This window comes from Oreochromis niloticus, linkage group LG4, assembly GCF_001858045.2.
Source record: "Oreochromis niloticus isolate F11D_XX linkage group LG4, O_niloticus_UMD_NMBU, whole genome shotgun sequence".
Classification (NCBI taxonomy): domain Eukaryota; kingdom Metazoa; phylum Chordata; class Actinopteri; order Cichliformes; family Cichlidae; genus Oreochromis; species Oreochromis niloticus.
In genome coordinates, this window is record NC_031969.2 from 25,418,035 (window position 1) to 25,443,851 (window position 25,817).

Here is a 25,817-nt window from a genome sequence, read left to right on the forward strand (position 1 = left end):
TTTTTTCTCATTAAAACAAAAATCAAATGCAAGTTAGAGAAGGAAAACTCTTATTTTATTTGGCTGATTAAGAAACAAGAATAAAACCTTTTTGAATGTTTTTATACCCAAATGTAAATTAATTTCTGCTTTCCCAGAAAGACAGGTATTATTGGCACAAGAGGGTATAAAAATTCACAAGCATTTGTTAGCCTCTGTTTTAAAACGCAACAACTCTCATGTTTGCTAAAGGGGGAAAAAAAGAAATTAGCAAAAGTCTTTTTCTCCTAGCACACGTTTTGGTTTTATCTAGGCCTGAAATACACACAATAAATATATTAGGATCTTTCAAATTATACTCCAAACAGAAACATAACATATGAAAACATCAAGATCTAAACTAATCAAATTCTGTACAGATTTCACAATCCCTGGAACATGGAATCATAATGTGAATAGTGATGTCCGCATGTCAGCCTAAAAAACAAAATAAAGCGCCACTAAAAGTATTTACAATGCTGCAGGAACTGTGAAAAATGAATCTGGTAAACGGCTGTCTAGTTGCACTGAGTGTCACTCTTTAGCACACTGAGGAAATTAATGAGAATAATGTAACTCCCACACTGTAGGAGGCAGGTTTATCCAGTTTATCCCTGCTACGGTAGACACAAAACATTGTGAAGTGCCTGCTCCAAAACTAATGTGTCTTTGAACAAATCCTTCCATTTGTCAGGAAACCGTGCGGAGGAATGCTCAGCAAATACTTCAAACAAGCAGATGCGGGAAACGGTCCATGAAGTGCCACTCCCAGCCATCGCTGGCTTCCCTGCTTCCCACCTGGAGTCACACATTAATCATCTCCTCTTTGAAACTGACATGAATCAGAGGGAACACACTTCAGACGGCCAGAGCGCGAGCGGTGACATAATGACAGAATCAGCATCGGCGACACAGCTGAAAATCCAGCAGCTTGATTTAAATAAAACACAGCGCTCCAGTCTTCTCTGATAGAGTGAAGGCGACATGTCGTTTTCCTGCAGTTATTACTGCTGATATGAACACAGATCAGATATCTGGCTATTAAGCTATTCATTTTAATACGTAATCCTTCATGTGGTCAAATTAGCATTGAAACGGGACAGAAGTAGGAAGCCCATCTGAAATACTGGGAAACTGGAAAATTAAACACCTGGGTTCAATCCAGCTTTATGCACTATAGGATAAAGCTGTTTCTCCAGGGGGTCAGCAACAGGGGCGGGAAGGGCACAAACACCTGGATCTTGCTGGAAAAATGCCTAGAACTCATCATCAGATGTAATCAGCATGATTTTGTCAGACTTGCGGGAGCTCTTGCTGCCTGTGGCCACTTTTCCATTTGTGCTGGGCAGGGTCACCTCCTGTGTGGATTGCTGGGTGTACTGCTGATAGGCTGGAGAGAAGTTGTGGATGGCATCCTGCACCATGTCTCCCGGGTTTATTGTTTCCTTCAGACCACTGGAAATGCTCTGCATTGGTGGGAGGATTTCTGTAGAAAAGCAGGAACGAGGACAGGGGCACATTAACGATCAGACAAAATGAGACTGCAATATAATTGCTTTAAAATTTTCACAAAAGTGATCAATTTGGCCATCTGAATGCAAATAAATGTGAAGGATGTGAACATTTATTTTTAAAAATAACTGCATAGTACTTTATTAAATCGCTGAAAATTTAAAAAGGAGTAGAGTTTTCATGTACTGACAATAATGTCTATCAAAACTTTCCAATTGCAATGTTAGCAATTGGTCACAAAAAGTAAATTTATGTCTTAAAAAACAACAACAAACTAATAAACCCTTAATAAAGAATCCCAATTATGGGTGGGAGCAAGTTTTAATAATTTGTTAGTACTTCTAAATGTTCAAAACATCAAAACATCCGCTATTCTGTGCAATCAAGATTTGATCGTTGTATTGATTTAATTGTAGAGACAAAATGGTTTTTGATCTGGTTAAGTGACCAGAAATATTGTTTGTCGCCATCAAATAACTGACTAAATATTTAATTTGTACTGTCTGTTTATTGTAAGACAGCAATAAAAAATAAAAAAGGGGGTGGGGGGCTGGTAAAAAACCACAGGTTTTGGTTTCAGGGTCACTGGCTCAGGCTTACGAAGGTGTGCAAAGAGAAGCGTAAGGTGTGGTAGTTAGGCATGGCTGACCAAGGTTTGGTGAAACTGTAAACCAGGGGTGTGGCAACTTCTGAAATACCACATATCAACACCCGAGGGAACATGAATGTTAGTCATGTTCAGCTGTATTCTTGAACGGGGTGACTTAAAACTGCAATCTAATAATGAGGTGCTCTCTATAGAGAAACACTGTTATATCCAAGTGGACCACATTTCAATTCTGAATTCAAAGAAGTTTAATTTAAACTATGCCTTTTCATCAGCATTTCCAGAAATTGTGTATGGTAAGAATTTTAAGGAATGTAGGATTTACTGTATCATGAAACACTGCAAAATGGCAGAAGGCACATCTTTTAGCTTCTATTTGCAATTTTCTTGCAAGCAGCATCGCTCACTTCATCCTTTTTAAAGTACAGTGCCTTTCCCCTCATTTTCCTCTGGTTTGCTCAAAGGCAAATTTTCTCGAACTTATTAGTCAAATTATATGCTCTTAGTCTGACAGCAACTCGTACAGTCACATAGTTCATGTTTGCACTAGATTTAACTCAAGTACAAATGTGTAAATCTATAGCTACACATTTCAGTTTCTATATCGCTTAAATCAGAGGTATTGTGGCTCCTCTAAGTTGCTGGTCTAAAGAGGTACGGGGCAATTCAATTACTTTTACTTCTCATGCTTTCAGGCCAGTGTCACTCCTTATTCTCTAGGGAAGAAGGGCAATTAGCCTGGGAACACGTCAACAGATTTTCAAGGCGAGGACAAGAGGTAACAATCAATTGGTTTCCTCTGTTCTCTGTAAAAACGACATCACTCACCGGGCACTTCATTTTTTTTCTCCTGGTAGACAGTGCAGGTGAAGGCGTATCTGAGGGCAATGGCAGCAAAGAACATCTCAATGCAGATGATAAAGTTCTGCCAGCCTGCTGCCACAGTACCGGCGCCAACCTCGTGTCCGTCGATGAAAAGTGCATTGGGAATGACGCCACAGCGCTCCAGGATGGCGAGGACCATTCCTTCAAAGAGACAGCATTTTGAAATCAGTTTATATAATTCTATAGGCTGGCAAAGAAAAGAAAGAAGAATAAAAGGACAAGCACACTGAGCTTACCTTGCCAGAAGGATAAGAAGATGACGGATTTAATTGTGAGAAACTTGAGCACCGGTTCGTACGGTCTGAGCAGGTCACTTGTTGCAAAGTAGAAAAGGAATAGAGCGTAGAGGGCCAGGCTGACTGAAATATTGTAGATGATTGTGATATACAGGTATCCTCCATTCACACTGCATGAAAAGAGAGTTGGAAGAACGGCATAGTAAATTTGCAAACATATTTCCCCTCTGAGATTTTTTTGATAGTGTCTACTTATTCAGGTTTTGACTTCTTCAGCTCTTCAAGCTGACAGAAAAGAAGTGGCTTAAATTTGAGGACATTTCAGCCATATCGCATCTTTTTGTCCTCTTCTTTGAACAAGAGGTTAAGACTTGTATATATACACACAGCCTTCTTATTTCTAGGATGCATCCAGTAAACAGACATTTTTGATTGTCAGCCTGCCTTTTTACCCTTTTTGCATTCTAGAGAGCCTCTCTGAGGATTCAGCTGTGACTACACTAATTACTCCCATGCAGTATACCGTGCACGGTTGGCTGAAAGCGTATAAGTAAACAATCTGTGAATCATTATAGCCTTACTGCAGAGCCTAAAGAAAGATGTGAAGAAAGACTCTTATTTCTGACTGCCATTTTTCCTGTTGAAGTATATGAAGAAATAAGAAGAAGAATTTAATTAAGTCTAACTTTAAACTTCTAAAAAGCGGGTGATGATATAAAGCTGATTGGATACTTCTATATAAAGCCCTCATTGAACTCTGTGCTTCGTTTTGAAACAAGTGTTGTCACAGCTGAATCTTCAGAGAGAGACGGTGAATCAAGAGGCACAGAAGAGCACCTGAAAATAAGTTGGGCAGAATTTACGGCCTGCAGATTTGATAGCTTTTGATTATATGCTAAAGCTAATTTTATTGAATATATTACACTCTCCTTGTTCTGTTAAAAACCTTATTGGCACGTGTGAAGCACCAAAGTATGCTGTAATTAAATCTTTCTGTCTGCAATTTATCCCCAGCTTTTGACATTTGACAGACAAAGTAAAAATGTGAAATGAAGCAATGCTTCTCCTCCAAGCATAACATAAAAAGAATGAAGGGCTTTCATTTTAAAACACTACATTTCAGGGAAAGTTGCAAAAAGCAATAACTTTACTCAATACATTATCAACAATGCCAGTGAAGCTGTGAGTGTGGCTACACATGTGACACAACGGGGACAAATGCAGCAGGGCACCTGTGAAGTTTCTATCCATCAGTTTCAGCTTAAAATAAATACTTTTAATTCAGCTATTTTCATCATGCCAGCTGTGAAGAGGTGATATAATTATCTCTATTTGCAAATTGTTCCCATGCACATAAACAGCAAACAAGCCTCCTGGCTATCATGTGGAAGCATATGATACATGGAGAAGGAAATGCAAAGAGAGGTGGTGCTCACTTAAAATCTCCATCGTGATATTTGCCAAAGGCCTGCAGGATGATGGTGATGACTGCCATGATGGGTTTGACAACACAGAACTGGAGAGTCGCCTGAAGAAGAAATTGTAATTCAGAATGAGACATCAACTATGAAGGAGGATGCGAGAATCTGTTTGCACATCTGACAGACGAAAACTGTGTTATATCCCCCAATCCCTTTAATGTCATCACCAGCCATTTTCTCACCTCACAAGGTATGATTTTTTTACATTATATGTCGTATACACCAATTCAGTTATTGTTTGTATTTAGTAAAGCTAATAAATGTATGAGCTTACACAACTGCAGGAAAAAGAAAGGAAAAAAAACCAAGTCCATCTCCTGACAAGGTAACAAACGGGTTAAAAGACAAATAACCGTTTTATGAGGGGTTATGCACTGAACCATTTTTTGCTCTGAGAAACAACTTCCTGCGATCTCTTCTGGTTGCTGGGCAATTGCTCAAAGGCAACAAACTGTCCTGCAACATCCTCCCATAAAACAACAAATTGTTTTTAAACATCAGTTTCTGTGCAGATTTATCATATCCAGTCTTTGAACTACGCTAACTGCTCTTAAATCAAGCTGACAGATGCTCTCAGCAACAAACCAAACAGGCATATTTCATACAACAAATCATTGCTGTAATTATTAAAAGACATAAAACACCTTATCATTGTAAAATATATATTTGGCTAAATCAACCTACAGGATACATGTTTTAATGCTGATGTGGATGGAAGGTGGATGAAACAACAAAGTAGGCAGCGAATTGAGACCTGCATGCATGCATGCATCCCAAGAGTGAAGGACAGGTGCTTTCTGTGTTGTGTATTGAAGCCAGAACTAACCGATTTGAAAGAGGTTGCTCTAAACTCCCATCACTCCTGCTACACTTGAAAGCAACAGACCAGGTCTTTTCAACTTGAGGGATTTCCAGTGACGATGGTCAGCTTGGCAAATGGCATCGATAATCGTTTAGAACACTGATTTACTTTGAAGCTCAAGTACCAGCAGTTTTCACTTACTGTACGCCTATTCGAGTGCAAGCTTGTCACTCAGAATATCCCCAAAGCAAGTAATTTGCATGATACTTCCTGCCATGCTTAAAATTGAAAACAAAATACACGGCCATAGTTTGCAGTGGATTAAAAGTCAAGCATGGTTTCTGCTTCAAATTAATTCAGTCAGTAACTGCATCCAAACAATCCACAGTCTTCATACACTTAAATACTAATCTGAGATACATGTGAGAGTGCACTGCATGATACATATGTAAGAGGACACTGTAATTCTGCATGTTTTTCATCTTGACTAACAACTAGTCAGTGAGTCTATTTGCTGTTTGGTGTTAACCATGTAGATTTCACACTACACACTAGAAGTGCGACAAGACAGAATCAAAACGGTAAAGCTGAGGACAAAAAAATATTGTGAAGCTCTTCAAAGCCCTGGAAAGCTGAAGATTTATGTTATTCCTCTGCCAAGGAGCTGAGATGGAGTTATGTTTTCAGAGCTTTTCGTTTGTCTGTCAGCAGGATTACACAAAAAACTACTAAACTGAGTTTCATAAAACTTGGTTGAGAAGAGGACAGTGGGCAAAAGAAGAATCTTTCATTTTACAAACGGATCCAGACATTTCAAATTCTAAAACAGGGCATAAGCTTTGGTGAAGGATTCGCTCACAGAGGGTGACTTCATGTCAGCCTAATTCAACTTCTGATTACAAATTCACACATTTGATAGAATATTAAGTACATCAACCTATTAAAATGATCAAACTACAACATTTTGTGATCATAATGAGTTTTACTGCACTTTATTTATTGTTTATTTGGAAGCAAAACAGCCACACTTCACATCCACGTGATTTCACTTGTGCTCAGTTTCAAGAAAATGATTCCCCAAAGCATCCGACAATGAGATAAATGACTTAAAACTGAAATGTCATCGAACAGTTTAGGATGTAAGAGCAGCTTATCCTCTAACCTTATCTTCAAGAAACACCATGACTCCAGGCTGCTTTTTCATATCAGCATTTCATTTGTTAAGCCCCCTTATAATCACAAACTGACGCGTTCTCAAAATGTGCGAAGAATTTTAATGCTCCTTACACCCGTAACTGTAGATCGAGGCCTATCAGATGTCACGTTCTTCCAGTTTAAGTACTTTCTTGTAAAGAAACTCAGAGAACAGTGTTTTCTTATTCTGAACCACAACTTTGTGTGATCGATATGAAGTGCTTCAGTGATTTAGTTGAAATATATTAATATGTATGGCAGCCACTTAAGCTTGTTTGGAGCAACTGTCCATGACTTTGCTTTGGTTTACATAAGCAAAACAGAATTTAATAATTTCTAAAGTGCTAGATTTATAGAAAGCTTAGTATTAAGCCCTTTCTCTAGGCCTATGTTTCACTGATACACAACAAATTACAAATAGAGAATTATCTTGTTTATAGCTTTATCTCAAAGAACTTGCAAGGTTTTCCTTTTAAAACATTTCATGGAGGACTTCTGCCAGGGCACAACAAGTGTTTATCACTTGCTTCTTATTAAAAAAATGTTCATTTTATGCATTTTGTTTTGAAGACAGTTCTAATATCCATCAATGTTAGACTGGAAGCTTGTGCAGCATCCCAAGACACTGGGATGAAGCACTGCGCTGACAGCTCATATCATCTCTCTGTGTTTATTATCAAGCTGCTTTCACCTGGCCTCGATTGCTTTTGTTTTCCTTTTTGTAACCAATGGATGTTATCCTCTGAAAAAACACAGAGCCAATTATAACAGCTGTCATTTTTAAGCAGTCTGGAGACTTGAAGAGAATAATAACTCGCAGTGAGGGGTTTTCTTTTTTTTTTTTGGGATGTGTTCTTGTTTTCACTTTGTGTGAGTTTATTTCAGAGGCCCGAAGGAGAGTTTTTAGAGCAGAGATAAAAGCATGATTGAAGCTCACCTGTTTGCAGAATCTCAAAAAGCCAATGGAGTAGCTCATTCCAACCAGGCAGCAGGTACCATACAGACAACTTGATCTGTCAAGTCAACAGAACATGAGGAGTTTTTAAGGTGTGTCAATACTGAAATGTCAGATAACAAAATCAAGTAAAGTACACAAAAGATATTTTTCAAACAAAAACTTATGACATCAATTTGTTCAAGCTTTTGTGGAGATTTTACATTTTATCTGTCTGTATTTTAGATTACTGTGAACTGAGTATATTTGGGTTTTGGATCATTGGTTTGACAGAAAAACACATTAGAATGTATCACCTGGGTCATGAGGATGGATGGATGGATGGATGGATGGATGGATGGATGGATGGATGGATGGATGGATGGATACAGATATAGAGATATAGATATAGAGATATAGATAGATATTTATATATAGATGGATATCTATCTTTTTTATTTTTAATATTTTTATTTTTAATTTTTCAACTGTTTAACTCAAATATCTAAATCAACCAGTGGCATTGCAGCAATCCAATGCATTTAGGCATGTAGACAAGCACAGGATAACCTATTTAAATTCATCTTCTCTTCTCCATTCAATCATTAGAATGGAGAAGAGTAGTGCTTTAAGAGAATTTGAGCTTGGCATGGTTGTTGGTAACAGCGGCTGGACTGAATATTTCAAAAATTGCCCATCTCCTGAGATTTTCCTGCATCTCTACGATTTACAGAGACTGGTCCAAAAACGAAAATATCCAATAAGTGTCAATTCTCTGGGTGAAAATGCCTTGTTGATGCCAGATGAAAATGGCCCAACTGCCTGAAGTTTAAAAAGGCAACAACAACTCAAATAACCACTTGTTACAACCAAGGTATGCAGAAGGGTATCTCTGAATGCACAGCACATGTAACCTTGATGAAGATGGGCTACTGCTGGAAAAGAACACACCAGGTGCCACTGCTGTCAGATGAGAACATGAAACAAAGCTGCAATTTCACATGGGCTCACCAGAATTGGAAGATGAGAATTGGTCTGATGAATCTTAGTTCCTACCATTCGGATGGTAGGGGTGTTGGTGTAAACAACATGAAAGCACCGATTCAACCTGCTTGTATCAATGTTTCAAACTGGTGGTGGTGGTGCAATGGTATGGGGGATATTTTTATGGCAGACTTTGGGCCCACTGGTACCAACTAAAGATCGTTTAAATGTCATACCTTATCTCAGTATTGTTGCCGACCATGTTTTCCCTTTATAGCATGGTCAGCAACCATTTATAGCTTTATATGCAGTGTGTCCATATTCTGATGGCTGCTTCTGATAATGTCACAAAGCTCAAATCAGAGTTTCCATTGAATTCCTAAAGGGTGAATGATCCTTAAACAAGATAAGCATTATACATCTTGTCTCCACCAGCTCTGTCAAGAAATACCATCATCTAAAAGAGATCGGCATTAGAGTCTGAACACACTCAAGAAACTGGCCCAGACTAGCTGCCCTATGGCTGAGTCAGCCATAAATACAGCTTATGAACACTGGGTAAAAGCAGAGAGATAAAGAGAAGCCTCACCTATGAACAACACAGCAGTTTATTGATAGCACTTTCACTGTGTTGTTCAAACGAAATGCTAATTCAAGAGTAGAAAACGCACTTTGGACCTTTTGGGATCATAAAAAACAACTATAGTTGGCTCCAGGTGATCTAATGTATTTATTACTCCTAGGTAAACGTAATCATTAACACTAAAAAGCTTTCCATCACGTACATGTAACATAGAACTGAGTGCACTCACTGTATAGGCTTCCCTCGGATCTCTGACATGATCGCACTCTCTCCTCTCAAATACTCAAAGGACAGGCTCAGGAAATTGTAAATGACAAAAGCTGTAACAAAAAAGGAAGAGTTATTTTTCTTTTTACCCAATGTCAAACACATTTCACTGAATAATTTAAACTGTAGGATAATTTTCCATCACCTTTAAGTTTAACTTCACCAAAAAGGTCAAATCATTTTAGAGGAAAAAAACTTTCACATGATAAAAAATAATTAGTCCTACATTTTATAACAATAAATGTTTTAGTCCTTACATTAAGAAGCTTCTAAGGGTTCCGTGTCTTGGAAATCCCTTCCTAATCCTTTGTTGCTATTTAAAGAGGGATTAAATGAAGCTAATGCAGATGGTGTCCAGTCAAGAGAAGGTTCATTATGTTTTAGCCGTAGCCGCTGGTGGTATTCCAGTCTTCCTGCTTCCTGATGCACCGCACTATCAATCAGCCACAAAATTGGCCTGCAAACTGGAAACTAATCTCTTGAATAATGCATTTCCTATTTTTCTTCTTTCTCAAATTACTTGTAATCCATTTTGCATATGATTCACCTTTGCCACCGGTGAAGTGCTTTAGTCTCAAAACTTCAATTCATAATTATAGGCACACTGTAAAAAGTGACTACTCTACCTAACTGCCACCTAGAGAACAGGGTTTAAATTATATTTGCATATTGAAAGTTGCTGCAGGATTTTCAATATCAAACCAAAATAAATTACCTTTCCTGAAAGACAGAAACACTGCAAACCAGGCTACAAAACAAACTCACCAAAAAAATTCAACTCATCCTAGAAATGTAACACCTGAAATAATGAGGTCTACCCACATGGGAACAATGACTGCTGTGAAAAACTAGTTTGGCTACTTCCTTGTGTTTCTAGTCCTGGCAGCCATATGGGCCAAAGGGCAGGGAAGTAACAATGACTGCCCATGAAGAACACCATCACCCACAGTACTGGTGCTTGTGATACTTACCTTCATAGCAGTCTCGGACAGAATCAAAGTAGACATAGTACTGGTTGTTGCTGATGAAAAGAAGGCTGAGCCAAGAATCAAAGGCATAAACTGGCACAATAAACAGGATGCGAATGATGTAGCGCTGCTCATTTGGGACGGTGTAGGATCGAAGGTGTGTATAGATCTACAATGAAAACATAGTTAAAGCATAGGAGAACAATTAGGAAAAAAATAACCCTTTTATTGCCAAGCATTAATACAGAACCACAAAAAAGGGTTATGAATTCAATGACTTATATAACTATAGAAGTGATGTCGGCCTACATGTGAAAATTGGTTCAGACCTCCCTTTATTGTGCAACGAAAAACTGGTTATGAGGAGTATTACAACCCAAACTTGAAAATAATTGTTTTTTTTAATTCATTATTTATGAAGTCTCAAAATGACTTGTTACCTGGCCAAAGAAAACACATATTTACATTCATATGAATCAAATAAAGTAGAAAACCATCTATCTTTCTATGCAAATTAAGAACAGATTATACAGTTTGACATTTATTCCTTTTCACCTTTTGAATTGACTGATAAATTCTTTAACAATTTGTTAACTCTAAATTTAACTTTAAGTTAAAAATATATCAATTTTAATGAAGATGCTGGCCAAAAAGAGCTTTTGTATACACTGAATCCATCATTTAAATACTAATAGAACATTAGAAAGTGTGCAGACAACTAGGCTAATGACATCACAATAAGGCATTAGGAGTTGGCAAACCTAGAGTACAAAACAGAGACGAACAAACCACTTGCTACTCACAAACAACATCTGTTGATATTTATTAGAATAGTCACCAGACTTCTGTTTAGTCATTAGACTTTGCATAAACATGAAAAGGGTTAAGGATTTATTAAAGGGTTGTTATTAAGTGGAGATGATTTATTGGTATGATTTAGATCATTCAAAACACCAAGTTTTATATGTTAAATGTCAGTATGTTATTAGCTTAAAATCAATATGTTTATCTTTATCAGTAGCAGAGATGAAGATCATATCACATTTTATGACCAGGTATTGCAAGAGTCAGGTAATCCAGCCTCCATAAGGCTTAGATTTTTTAATCACTGCATACTGATAATAAACTTAATAAAACTGTAACTCACCATTGTTTAATGTCTTTGGACTTTGAAGTTTTTACTTTATGGTTACTTATCAAGTTTTTCAGCTTATCAGACATCCTTAGTGGAGAATGGTAACATAGGGGTGATAACTAATTTATTTTTCTACAGAGGAGAAACAATATAAACCACAAGAGTGTAAACACTAAAATATCAGGCTCCCAGGAACAACCATATCCTCATTTTCTTTTTAATCTGGATGGTATTTCTTGCCACATTGTATCTTGCCCTGACTGTTCTGTCTGCCACAATGAAATACTAGTAGCATGTTGTGTAGAATAAAGAGAAATTACCCAACGCCCATTTTAATGACCAAACATGCCTGATCCAAAGTTACTGACCACACCTTACATTGTACAGCTCTTACTTAACAATATGATCGGTAACTGGACTTTGTTTCAATTCAATTATATTTAAAATGTGACGTAGTGTATCTGGCAACACACATATATCACATGGCAGACAACTCAGCTGTAGTTTTTAGACTTTATATAAAAATCGTCACCTGACAGGATAGTTTTACAATCAATGAGTCATGTTCAAACAGTGAATCATTTTTTCAAGCTCCTACTAAAATTAATTATGGATAATAAAGTTAAGAAAGTGACTGGGTTTTACTATGTGTTTATGTTATGACAAAATGTGACAAAAGTTAAATGTAATTGTTCCTTTTGATGCTCTAAAGGTAACGTAATGCAATGCCACCACGGAAGTACTGCCTAGTACCATCAAGATTAAGAAATCCACAGCAGAATGCTGCAACATAAAGCAGTTGGGAAATATAGTGGGGGTTATATCCCAACAGTTTGTATCACTGCAATTTAAATTGATACAATCTTGTCAAACTTATAATCACAGGAGCAATTGAACACAACAAAACCCAATGTTTATACTTATATCAGATTAAAATTAGTTTGTTTTGTATAAGAAAAACTTGTTCATAAGATCTGTGGTAATGTAATGATAACGCCTTAAATATGCAGCTAAACAATGGCTGTTAGTAGTAATATATAGTAGTGAGAAAAAGTGTTGCCCCTCCCCCCTCCCTTTCTGATTTTCTGTTTTTTTGCTTGTTGTCACATTTAAATGTTTTAGATCATCAAACAAATTTAAATATTAGACAAAGATTTAAAAAAGTAAACACAAAATGCACTTTCTAAATCAAGGCGTTTATAATTAAGGTGGAAAAAACAAAATCCAACCCTATATGGCCCCTGAAAAAGTGATTGCCCTCTAAACCTAATAACTGGTTTGACCACCCTCAGCAGCAACTGTTTGATGAGTCTTTTACAACACTGTAGAGGAATTTTGACCTACTCATCTTTTTAATTCTGGTATGACGTTCCTTTTCTGAAATGCCGCGTTACTTTTCCGCCAGATGTAATAACATAAACCTTCCAAAAAAATTTAAACTTTTGTCTTGTCAGTGCACAGAATATTTTCCCAAAATCTCTGGGATCATCCATTTGTTTTTTGGCAGATGTGACATAAGCCTATCCATTCTTTCTGTTCAGCAGTGGTTTTATCCTTGGAGTTCTCCAATGGATGCCATTTTTGCCCATTCTCTTATCTGTTGTTGAATCATGAACTCTGACCTTAACTGAGACATGTGAAGCCTGCTGTTCTTTCATGCTGTTCTGGGTTATTCTGTGACCTCCTGGATGAGCTGTCAATGTGCTCTTGGAGCAATTTTGGTAGGCTGGTCATTCCTGGGAAGGTTCATCACTGTTCCAAGTATTCTCCATTTGTGGACAATGGCTCTCACCATGGTTCACTGGAGTTCCAAAGCCGTAAAAATTGCTTTGTAACCCTTTCCAGACTGATAGATGTCAGTGACTTTGTTTCTCAGGTTTTTCTTTAGATCACAGCATGATGTGTTGCTTTTTGAGATCTTTTAGCCTGCTCAACTTTGTCAGAAAGGTTTTATTCAAGTGATTTCTTGATTTAACAGCCTGCCAGTAATCAGGCCTGAGTGTGTTTAGTGAAACTGAACTCAGTTTTCCATAAAATGTGGTTAATCACAGTAAATTTGTGATTTAACAAGAAGCGCAATTACTTTTTCTACACAGGACCAGGTAGGTTTGGATAACTTTTCTCCCTTAATCAATGAAATCATCATTTAAACACTGCATTGTGTATTTATTCAGGCCATCCATCTTTGTCTAAAATAAAATTTGTTTAATGATCTGAAACATTTAAGTGTGACACATATGCAAAACACTAGGAAATCAGGAAGGGGCAAACACTTTATCACGCAACTGTAACTTCAGTAACGGCAATGTAAAGGTTCTTGATTTTCAATTAACATATTTTTTCAATATCTTGTACCTAGAAAAAGTCTATCTAAAGCCATTTTAATTTACAAGCGCTTGTAGTGCCATTTTCAAAGTTACTTTTTTCCTAGACAACAGTAAAAAACAAAACATGCCCAGCTAACCTTACAATTACTGTAATTAATTACCAACAATTTGAAGCAAAAAGGGTTCTCTTGCTTAAATGTATCATTTAAACATTCAAAAAGTGTCTAAAGACGTATAATAACACCCAAATTAGCATATTGGAGTGAGGAGCTTGCAAAGTCGGAGTCTAATCAATGGAACAAAATTGTAGGTGTGCATTGGAGCTAAAGAAGAAAAAAAAAAAGCCACAAGCAAAAGCAAACCGCATCCATTGATATTTCTTGGTCAAAACAGTTACTACACTTCTGATCATGAACTGTATTTACATAAAAAAGCAAGAGTTAAAATTTACTAATGAGCCCAGTTAGAGAGGTTGTCACTAGGTGGAGACCATTTAGTACTGCGGGTACTCTACCTAGAAGTGAGTTCTGGGCTACAAAACCACAAGTATGCGGTTTTTAGTGGTTATTGGCTTAAATTAATTGTGTTTGTCCATATTTCATCATCATCATATTTGTGACATAGAGGAAAATCATGTCACATTTTATGACCAGCTATTGCAAAAATCCAGGTAATTCTATAGGGCTCACATACTTCTTGTCAGATGTCATGTATACTGATAACAAACTTAATAAAACTGTAACTCTCTTTCTGAAAATGTCTTAAAAATGAAGTTAGTGATGTGTAAGTGTCAACTTTAAGCTTATCAGACACTCTTATACCGATAATAACTAATGTTCCTTGTGTTTCTATAGACCAGACACGACACATCACAAAGAGTGAACAGACATATCAAAGTCCTGAGTGCAACCATGTCATCTTTTTCTTTTTAATCTGGATGGTGTTATTTCTTGCGGCATTTTATCTTGCCGCGACTCTTCTGACTGCCACAACGGAATACAAAAGTACAGAGGCATGTTGTCTAGAATAAAGAAAGATAATCCACCCTCCCACACCCTCCCAGAACATTCCTGCTACTAAATTACTAACCACACCTTACATTGAAGAGCTCCAACTTAAGTATATGTTCGCTAACTGGACTTTGCTTCAACAAACTGGTAAACTGGTAAAAAGTCTTAACTTATTATTTTTACACACATGTGCATACACATACATACACACACACACAGTTGCCTCTATAAACACAGTTGACGACACGTAAACTAACACATGCACCATATGGCAGACAATTCAGCTATCGTTCTTATCAGTGACCTTTAGCTTTTAGACAAAGCTTTACATAAACACGGAACAATTATTACACCAGTGAGTCACATTTATTGATTACTACTGTTAATATGGTTAAGAAAGGGATTGGCATTTTCCAGTCAACTCTTAAATAAATAAAATGGAAATAAAACACATATCTGTTAGATAAGTAGTGGAAAGTCTGAGGAAGGTTCTTCCTTTCAGGGCTCTTGGGTAATGCAACGCTAATACGTAACCACAGTGGCTAAGACCGTCAAGATTAACAAATCAACAGCAAAACTGTTGGGAAATATGGAAGAGTTATATCTGTATTAGTGTCTCTTCAGCTAAAAAATACAATTTCACTGAAAAATCAGTCAAATTATCTCCCCGGTATTGCTATACTATTGCTGAAAATGGATGCAGTCAAGCACAAAGACCTCTTAAAGTAGAGTGATTATTAAAGAATAAAGAGAGACATCATTTTCTGGTAATAACTCAAGATTCATTCTTCATAAAATGATAATTTGAAGAAAAAAAAAAAAAAAAAAGGACTAGCAGTTTAAATTTCCTCGGTAAACGCAGACACTTATGACTCATCAGTCAGCTACCTCTATATGAGAGGTAATCCAATTAATCCCACCAAGCTCAAGTCAATTTAGCCTAAAAATGAAAACATCATTATGTCAACTCTAACCATACCGCCTCCAATATTTGTATGATTATTTTTGTGGTTATTTCTGGATTGGCTGTAGCTCAGGAGGTGGAGCGGAAGAGTGATGGTTAGATCCCTGACTCCCCCAGTCTGCATGCCAAATATCCTTGGGCAAGGCACTAACCACAAGTTGTTCTCTAATGCATCCATCGGAATATGAATATATGTGAATGTTAGCTAGAAAAGACTTAAAGGATAGAAAGTGCTTCTGTGAATGGGTGAATGTTGTATAAAGTGCTTTGAGTGCTCTGGGAGAGTAGAAAGGCACTATATGAGAATTAGTCCATTTACCAGTCCATTATTTTTTATCTTTTTTAATTGTAAACTGAATAGCTTTAATTTAAAAGGTTACTAAAGACTTTAAAACAAACATTCTCGGACATTAGAAAAGCGGTGATAATTTTTTTTTATAATTTTGGGGTATCTTATAAAGACAAATTGATTCCAGTCACTCAAAATAAAAAAATTAAAAAAAAAAAATGCCACATTAACTGATACAGAAAATAATTACAACTTCACCTTAGACAAGCATAGAGCTAGTCTGTGGATTACTGAACTTTCTCTACATTAAATGAACTATAACCTTGTGTAGAGCATAAAGGAGAAATCCTTCAGATATATCATTTTCAGTCATTTTTATCACAAATTTATGCAAAGCCAAAAAGATGAGTGCTTTGACTGGTGACGACACTGGTGTTTATGACAACCCTTCAGCGTACGTGGTAATGGGTGTGTTTAAAAGCATTTTGCAGCGCTGAAGGAAATTGAGAAAATTATTACCAATTTAATTTTTTTCACATGAATGCAAAAAAATGGCATAAATGGATCTAAAAATCTCACTTATAGCACTTTACTCAGCACATCCCCATTTCAGCCTACACATTAAAGCCTGATTACTGTGAAAACGGTGGCCATCATTTCACATATAGTGAAGCAGACTGTAGAATGATGCCCTAAATTTGCTTTAAAACATGGAAATATATGTCCTTTCTGAGCCCGCAGGTAAATCGTAGTTGTGTGATGAAAAATGGCTTCAGCCCACAGTATGGATAAGGGAAAAATGAATACACAAATAAACTAGAACAGGACTGAATCCAAAGTATACATGGTAGCTAAAGCAGAATGCCTCCTGGAACACATAATACAGTCGTAAAACATGACATAAATTCAGTCTGATGTTCTTAATCCCAAATGCTTCACGTTGCAAAGGGACCAATAAGCCCACCACACACACGCACAGAGACACACTTCACAGATTGCTACTCCAAAATGCACTGGAAACATTATAGCAGAGGATCTAAGGTCATCGTCGATATGTGTTTAGTATTCAGAAAGTGAGTTTAAGAGTCTATAGCAATCCTCTGGAGCGGAGTCAGATGAAACACCACCAGCATTGCAACACTACTCCTGCAGACCGTTTTATTCCCTCCTGTGCTACACAGAGGATGTCGGTTACAAGCCAGCATCCTCCCTGTGGAACACTTGTTGTTTATTTGTTCAATTAAGATGTCTTGCTGGCAAGTGTTTGGCCAAACATGTACTATATTAAAAAGATAGAAAACCAATTGGCTCGATACTGTGTCACAAATCCCTAAACACAGATTGCTTTTGGATCACTGGTTGCAACATTTTAATGCTCTCTATGTTGCAAACGTATTTATCTACGTAAATAACATGTCTTTCATTCCTCACACTACCTAATATAAATATGACACTGTATAAATTTAGTTCAATGATTCTGGATGGGTGCATAATCAGTATTTAGGCTATAAGATCAGTGAAGAGGAACACAAAATCCTCTTCCTTTATAATCCAGAAAATGTTATAAAAAAAAAAATCAGTTGGTTTCCCTGCTGATGGTGCACAGCACTCTTTGGCATTCACTATGAGTGAAAAAAACATAATGATCAGCTATCATCTCAGCACAGTGGGCACATCAACCACACATGCGGAAACACTTATTTGCAGCAGTGATAAAATGGTTTCTGGGTAAAGGTAGTCTGTGGTGAGCCACTCATTCATCGTGGTCATGCTCTTCCCCATACAGAGAGGGCTCACTGTGCATTCATTGTCCTGTAATAAGCTTGGGTATTTTTGTCAGTTTTAATCTAGTAGTCAACAACAACTAAAAAGTAAAACAACGCTCAGACTCACAAGAAGTGAGGAAGTCCAACCAAGTTAGGGACTTACTTGTACTTGCATGGGAATAAAGTAATACTTTTAAATTAGATAAGAAAGTGCCAGGGTGAGAACCAAAACAAATAAACAGTAAAAGCAGGGACAGTGAAGTCAGTGCACTAATAAGCCTTTAGGAATAGAATAATTTGTTTCTGTCCTCTGGACAGGGAAGTCCAGCACATCTGTTTCTGTTACATTAAAATGGTGAGCTGAACTCTCTTTATGCGTTTACATCTTTGAGAGTGTGATGCTTTGTAATGCAGCGATTTTAGTTCTTGCCACATTCGTATTTACAGTGATTTACATGAAAGCCTTTTGTGAAATGGTGCATACTCACCTGGTGACAAGTTATTAGCAAGGCAGACCAGACGAATATCCCCGAGAGGACCTGGGCAACCACTGTGTTTAAAAACATCCCATTCTGTATGATTGCTCCGTTGCCTGATACAATAATGGTCATGTTGGACGTGCCTGACTTTGATGCATCGAGGGCAGACGAATTATTTTCGGTTAATGAAGCCATGTCTTCCGAAGAAAGGTTCACCTGAAACAGAAAGAAAACACACCAAGTCGGTATAGTTTTTACAGACAGTGTAAGCACACGGCCCCTCTATGTTTGACTGAGTGACTGTACGCTGCCCATTAGGCACAAGACAAAAAAGGCAATAGTGTTTGCTTAACGGACACAAGAAGTGCCATTTTTAAAGAAAAGAGATGAATGTGGTTCAAATGATCTTGTCGTCTCGTACCTTCTTTACTGTCAACAAAGAGATCTCCTTGTCCCGGAGAGGGCGGAAGTAGCTTTATCGCGTTTAGAAGTCACGGTCCACGAGCCAAAATTACACGACGAGCTTTAAGGTTGAAATATATTTTCAGAACAGCTAAACGTGACAATTTAGACCCATTTACCAACCGCTCGTTGACTTCACCCGCGACGCAGTCAACAAACTAGACTTCCTTGTTTGAGGCAGGTGTCTCGCAGAGGTCGAAGTCCACACAGTCGGAGAGCATTAAAAAAAATGCTTCTATAGAGTATACAGATATTGCGATAGACCCCGAAATTACTGCGAGATGCCACGAAATAACAAATAAAATTATAAACAGCACAGATTTGAACGTATCCTCGAGTGGCGACTCTGGGAAGCGACACAAATCAACAGGTTTACAGGTGGAGGGTTCACGTGACCTGGGTTTGACGCCTGTCGTCATCACGTTGCTTCAGTGACAGAAAGTGCTGCACATGTCCGCTCACAGGTGCTTTTACACCTGAGGCTAGTGGCAGAGGTTCGCATAGAGTTCAGAGGTTACGTGAAAGGCACATCAGGATCACCCATCATCATCATTTATGACACAGCCAAGGATATGCACCCAGACCCCAAGAATATCCATATATTGGTGAACTGGATGATTGCACCGTCTGTAGCAGCATTTGCTGGCCTCCTCTCATACTATACATCATGTATAGCAGGGCCGCTGACTGCTTCTGCAAGATCAGACGGTGGCAGGGCTTTCTTTAAAGGAGCCTGGACCAACAAACTCAGTGACACCTTGGTGCTGGTTTTGTATAATTAGATAAAGATCATCTTGTTCTTTACGTTGTCATATTATTGTAAAGTTTTGATTATTGACTTTCCATTTCTATGGGCTCTGCCTTCTGCCCTATTTATGGGGAAAAACCTAATAAACTAACATATAATATGAAAGTGATTACAGTAAAAAAAAGTTCATTGTCAGTCATGACTAATTATGTTAAATCTATGAATTTTTAAGCGAACTACAAAAGGGCTGGCTGTAATAATCTATAATAATCCTGACAGTTTGTTAATAAAATACACGTTTAGTAAGTTTAGCAGATCATAATTCAGCTTATAGGCAAACACAACAGGTACACCTATATGTGTATATTAAAAAAATGCAAGCCATTCTTCTTCCTACAGTTAGATCAAAGATAAGATGGTATTGTCTGATGGATTTAGATGAATGCTCAAGTGCACCTAATGGTTTTAATCTTTTACTTAGCCTGACTTAACATGGGCTCACCAGTTGTAAACAAATTTGAAAAGCTCTGCTAGCCTGTCTCATCAATGAGGGGCGCCCCTATGCAAAGTTACATGAAATAACAGGAAATTGGATAAACGCAGTGCTTTATTAGGTTCCATTTCTAGTTCTACATTATTCATCTCTTTAGATGTTTTATTTAATGATGATGCTTTGACAAAAGTTGATAAATTTACAGTTACATCTTCTCTTCTCTTCAAGGCAGACCCTGGGAGGTATTCGAGGAAGTAAGACAGTTAGTCTTAAAGGTTACTTGGCTATGAAGATAATAAAATATGTAAAATATGACCTGGTGTCATTAAGGGAACATCGGGTTATATGACAAAAAGTGCTATTCAGTAGCTGTTCATACTATTTTTATGAACTCACAACTTGTGACTGAATATTTAAAAGGTGTTGTCTTTGTCTTTTCCTAATCATTTTTCCTTGACGTTAGTATAAAGAATCATGAGGGCAATAAAAGCTGTGAAAGTAAATAAAGCCCAGTGCTCCAAAAATGCTTCTGCTTTATTTTACTTGATAATGTGACAGCGGACATTGTTGATGTGACTCATTTAAACTATGTTGGCTGGAATAAAAGTGGATAACAGTGAAAAATATTATTAATTAAAAAACTAAAACCAAAAAACCGGAACAGGAAAGATTTCAGTTGCTGCTGTGTTTTTCATCTTATACTAAAAGTTAATTTATGAATATATTTTGAAACTGCAACAAGTTGTTTAACCCACAGGCAAACTATGAACACAGCACTTTAATAAAATCGGCTGGTAATGATGTTGTTGCCCTGTGTGAAGCACTTTGTAACGTTGATTTAGAAAACTGTCTTGCTATACAAAGATAATTAGCTATAATAAAATGATCAAAGTGAAGAGGGCTGTAGTGTATCTCAATTTGCATTATGGCGTTGCTGCGAAAATGCTAATAATACTTACCCTTAACAAGTGCAAATGTTAAAGTTAATCATCTCTTTAAATGGAAAGCAACCATATTTATTTTAGTTCCCTTTTTTTTTTAAAATTCCAGCCTTGGTAATCAAGTGATAATATATCACCTTTATTTATTTCTGACAAGATAAGTCCCTATTATTATAAAAGGGGAAAAATGAACAAAAATATTATTTACTTTGTTGTATTTATACTGACTGCCGACTTATAAAACAAAGCAGTGAGATTACATGGGTTTTCTCAGAGAGGCTTTTTGTGGTCACTTTTTTTAAATCACATTTTTTGAGGCAAGTTCTCATTGAGCATGAATGAAAACAAAAACATTAGAAAGACACACATTTTTTGATTTAAGAGAAACAAAAGGAATTCATCACATGCTTTAATTTAATACATATTGTGTAACCATTGAAATGTCTGCTTAATCTTTTGAAAATACTCTTTTGTAAAGCAAGAGCCTGGAATATGCTCAACTCAGAAAACAGGTAGTTAAAAGTTTTATGCCATGAAGAAAGTTAAAAATATGTGATGCCATTCCTTTTAGCATCATTTGAAGCACTTACAAATTCACACACTCAGGCACTACTGCTGTGTGCACAGCTTACATAATGCTAGTCTGTGAGGGTTTTAGTTTCATGTCTTAGGATGAAATTTGGATTAAGATACTAACGTTGACAATTGGGTATAACAAATATGCAAAATGCTTTATTGAATAAGGTGCATTTATATTTTTGCTAGACTGATTTCAACAGAACATGTAAACATTACAGTCTCGAAATGTATACTCTGAGTTATAGATTATATACATTTATGTTTTAGGACAATTAATTATTTTTGTAATTTTATCTCTCTATGCCACCACAGTTATGTCCCATTCCCATTTCAATCAAACAATCAAGATATGATAGAAGTAGCAGGATGAATTTTGAAACATATAGAGCTATACTCTCTGCTCAGGGATTCCAGCCAAATGCTGCAAAACTGATCAGATAGTGCTTCACAGTGCAAATGGATAATGACCCAAAGCATACTGCAAAAGCAACCTAAGAGTTTTTCAATGCAAAGTCATGGGATATTCAGCGTGCAAGCCAGTCACCTGATCTCAACCAATGGAGCATGCCGTTTAGTTACTGAAGACAAAACTGAATGTAGCTGCAGTGAAAGTCTGGAAGAGCATCTCAAGGTGAGAAACATTTGCTGATGTCCGTGGGTTCAATGCTTCAGTCAGTCACTAACTGCATTTTGAAAGTGGGAGGCCTTGTATAAAAGTGCCTCTAACTCTTAAATAGTTAATGCAAATCATTTCGTAAAACCACTTGAATTAAAATTGACGGTCTGCACTTCAATCACAATTTCACTGCTTGACTTGAAATGCCCTGTGGGGGTGAAGAGAAAAAAATGTGTCAGTTTCCAAATATTTATGGACTTAACTGTACAACTTTAAAAAATGTAACAAAAATGTAGTATTTGTATATTACTGTCAGAAAATAAAATAATTTTTAGATGGTTATAATAAAAACATCTTTTAAGAAAGCTGTACATTTTTCTCTGAAATTTAATGAATATTTCAGTGGTTTGGTCTATAAGTCCAGGATAAGACATCTGAAGGCTTTTCTTACTCCCATCTTACATTTAAACCAAAAAAATTGACCAAGCAAAACAAAATTGAGCATATTAATTACATTTAATGCATATAAAAGTCAGCTATTGTTCTGATATCAAAGCTCAAGTAGTGAGATGTTATAGAAACAAATGAATAACAAAATGTACTTGACAAAACCAAGGCTCTTATCTTAACCAGGCTCATATGCATCTTTAAATTCAGTTGAAAAAATACAAATGAATCATATGTTCTATAAAAGGTTTTCTTTCACAAAAGTACAAAGTTCTGAGGATGATGACAAAAATAATCCAGAGTGTTAAAAATGACCAAAATATACAGTGATGACATCATTTTGCAAACCCTCACTTAGTCAGCACACATTCAGTTTTTGAAAGCAAAATAACATGCAGAAAATCTTTCTTTTTAACAAACAGTTAATTATGCGTTTCATAAACTATGTTTTGTGGAAGACAATCTGCTCTGCACATTTCTGCCTTGGAGCCATTGTTTTAATCAGATTATTTTTTGGAGGAGTTTCATTTTAAAAGAGATGCAGAGATAAAACGTGACAGTGTATCCAGACGAGCTGTATTTTACGCCGCCTACAGGCTTCATGTCCGTTTTAATTACTTCCTACCAGACTTGACAACTTTTGATCATCTCTTTAATTTGTTTTATTGCATCTATGGAGGAATCCTTCAGTGCCAGTCCCAGCAAGACAGGCCGGTTGCCAGATTCCTGCGACACGAACATTGCCAGGTTTTTGGCACAGACATGTGTCAGAGGCTGGAAAGAGAAAAATCAGGCATTAGATTATCACCAAAGCATTATTTGTTCAGTTCCCTTAAATCACACATATTATGACTACAACTAATTCATTTGTTGAGGTTCCCCTTCAGGGAAATCATACAACACACTTAAATTTTTTTGTCATGACTGTAAACTTCAAAACACACAGAAAGCCTGTGTAATGATCTCTATGTACTTTCTCACTCGATCTAAAACAGTTGTTCACTTTACAAGAAACAACATTGCAAGTATCACCATTTAAAATGGCTAGAGGAGCAAAAACAACAAGAAAGTATTCATAAGCAAGTAAACTTTGTATTAATCCAATCAGGCGCTGATACTACTTCTCCTGCAATGTATGACTGTGAGAAAATGACATGCTCATGCAGAGATGAAATAGGTTTTCTTGAGTAAATCTTAACAGACCACTGAGCTTCAGGCCTGCACACATCTAATTTCACCACAATCCGCCTGAGCAGTCCAGAATCAATCTCATTTGCCCTTTAACAGCATGAAATGAGATACCCTGTGTTGCAACAAGTCTGCCTGATGTCCCGTGAACAAGTTTGTATCACACTGACACGATATTTGTGTGAACAATTTCAGCCAGTGTACCTCATCTTTGCCCAGCAGTACTTTTGTAGAGAACGTTGGGGTGCTTAGATCATTAGATCTGGAGTCGGGTGTGACAGAGATCAATGTCCCAATTTTGCCATACTGAGTGAGAACTACAAATATGTAATTACTGAACTCTGTACAGACGACTTCTGTTGAAATTCCATTGACTTCTCTCTGAGCTTGTTTCGATCTGATGACAGACTCAGACATTTTGTTAACCCTGCACAGAAAAAAAGACAAAAATAGGTACATGGAGTTTACAATGCAAGAGTATTTGCGGAGTTTTTAAATATTTTAAACACAGTATTTAAATATTCATTATCTGCCACATGTTGTGGACAGGTTTAGTTTCCCACAGCAAAATTATACATCTGGAACTTTATACACCATGCAACTATGCTTACAATGACTATCACAATTTCTGTAAACCTAAGATTAATTCTTAAAAATTGCATTTTCTATTACACCTAGAGTTTATTATCACATATGACAATTAAAGCAGACCTTTCTCTAAAAAAACATCATACCACTATTCAAGTATAATATACACATTAATGCTGTTAATCATGCCATAAAATAATCTACCAAAATGTTTCACTCATGTATTAATTTGGTGTGAACTGTGAAGTTCTTCTAGGTTTGTGCAAATGCAAATGAAAAACCCTCTCCAGTCAGCTTCAGGTTTTCTTGATTACTAAAGGGCTTGCTATGTGTTGCATCCTCTCTGTTGTTTTTGTGTGCATGCTCGTTTTTAAACTGCACATCTAGTGGTTTCAAACCAGCGCTACAGGCATTTCTGACCATGAATATTACCTCATTTATTAGTAAATTACATTTTCAAACTAATAAGCTATTAGACCTTTCAGATACTATGCTGCACTAAGTACAGCTAGAAAAAGCTTGCTTTGAAGAATTATGCCCTAACTAAAAAAAACCACATTCAATCACTTGGATCAAAAATTGACTATATGTCTTATTTTCCTACCCTGTCGTCATCAACTCCTCACAAGAGATGCTGGATGCTCAGAGGCTAACGTTAGCTACACAGCTAGTCTGAGCTCAGACACTGTATTAACCGATGGAATAAAAATACACACATTTCCCCCCGTCTGTGAACAAAGTCCTCACCCTGTGTCTTCAGCTGTCCACAGTTTAAACTTTACTCTTCACAGAATCGCCTCACTTTAACCCAACTTCAGCCGTGCTCTGTCATTCAGCTTCCACCGTGAAAACAAACCGAAACGAACGTGCCTCGTTTTGTTGAGCGTGAGCACTCTGCGTGATGACGTTTTGACGTCACGTTCATTCTACCTCACAGGACAAAGCAAGCAAGGAGGAAACGCTCGCGGTCAGGTTGAATGTAAGATAGATTTGTATAAGCAAGGTTATTATAGTTAACTAAAATTAAACTAAAAACTAAAACAACATGTGAAAAAAATATTTTGGTTAACTAAAAAACATATTTTGGCTTTTGAAAAAAAAATACAAGTGAAACGATTTTATAAATTTCAAAAACTAACTAAAATAAAATAAAAATGCAGAGGAAATATCCTTAGTTTTAGTATCTGTTAGTTTGGTTAAAAAATATATTACAACTTGCCTGATGAGTTATTGAAAGGCATGTATATTAATACTCTGAATGTCTACAATATAACATGTCCCCAAATCTTGGCTTCGACACATGCCCTCCATACA

General features: G+C 36.8%; 2 protein-coding genes across 2 annotated transcripts; both read right to left on the reverse strand.

Annotated features, from left to right (window-relative positions):
- Positions 1–33: 33 nt before the first annotated feature.
- Positions 34–19,337, reverse strand: tmem184a (transmembrane protein 184a). Its single transcript, XM_005468813.4, has 9 exons — positions 18,863–19,337; positions 18,451–18,657; positions 10,475–10,640; positions 9,466–9,556; positions 7,673–7,748; positions 4,695–4,786; positions 3,259–3,428; positions 2,966–3,163; positions 34–1,504 (listed from the first exon to the last, which is right to left on the reverse strand). The coding sequence occupies exons 2-9, from the start codon at positions 18,634–18,636 to the stop codon at positions 1,275–1,277; spliced, it is 1,209 nt and encodes a 402-aa protein (XP_005468870.1). The 5' UTR covers positions 18,637–18,657; positions 18,863–19,337; the 3' UTR covers positions 34–1,274.
- A 2,458-nt stretch (positions 19,338–21,795) lies between these two features.
- Positions 21,796–25,407, reverse strand: psmg3 (proteasome (prosome, macropain) assembly chaperone 3). Its single transcript, XM_003442053.5, has 3 exons — positions 25,251–25,407; positions 24,120–24,342; positions 21,796–23,501 (listed from the first exon to the last, which is right to left on the reverse strand). Exons 2-3 carry the CDS (start codon positions 24,330–24,332, stop codon positions 23,349–23,351), a joined length of 366 nt encoding a protein of 121 aa, XP_003442101.1. The 5' UTR covers positions 24,333–24,342; positions 25,251–25,407; the 3' UTR covers positions 21,796–23,348.
- Between the last annotated feature and the right edge of the window lie 410 nt (positions 25,408–25,817).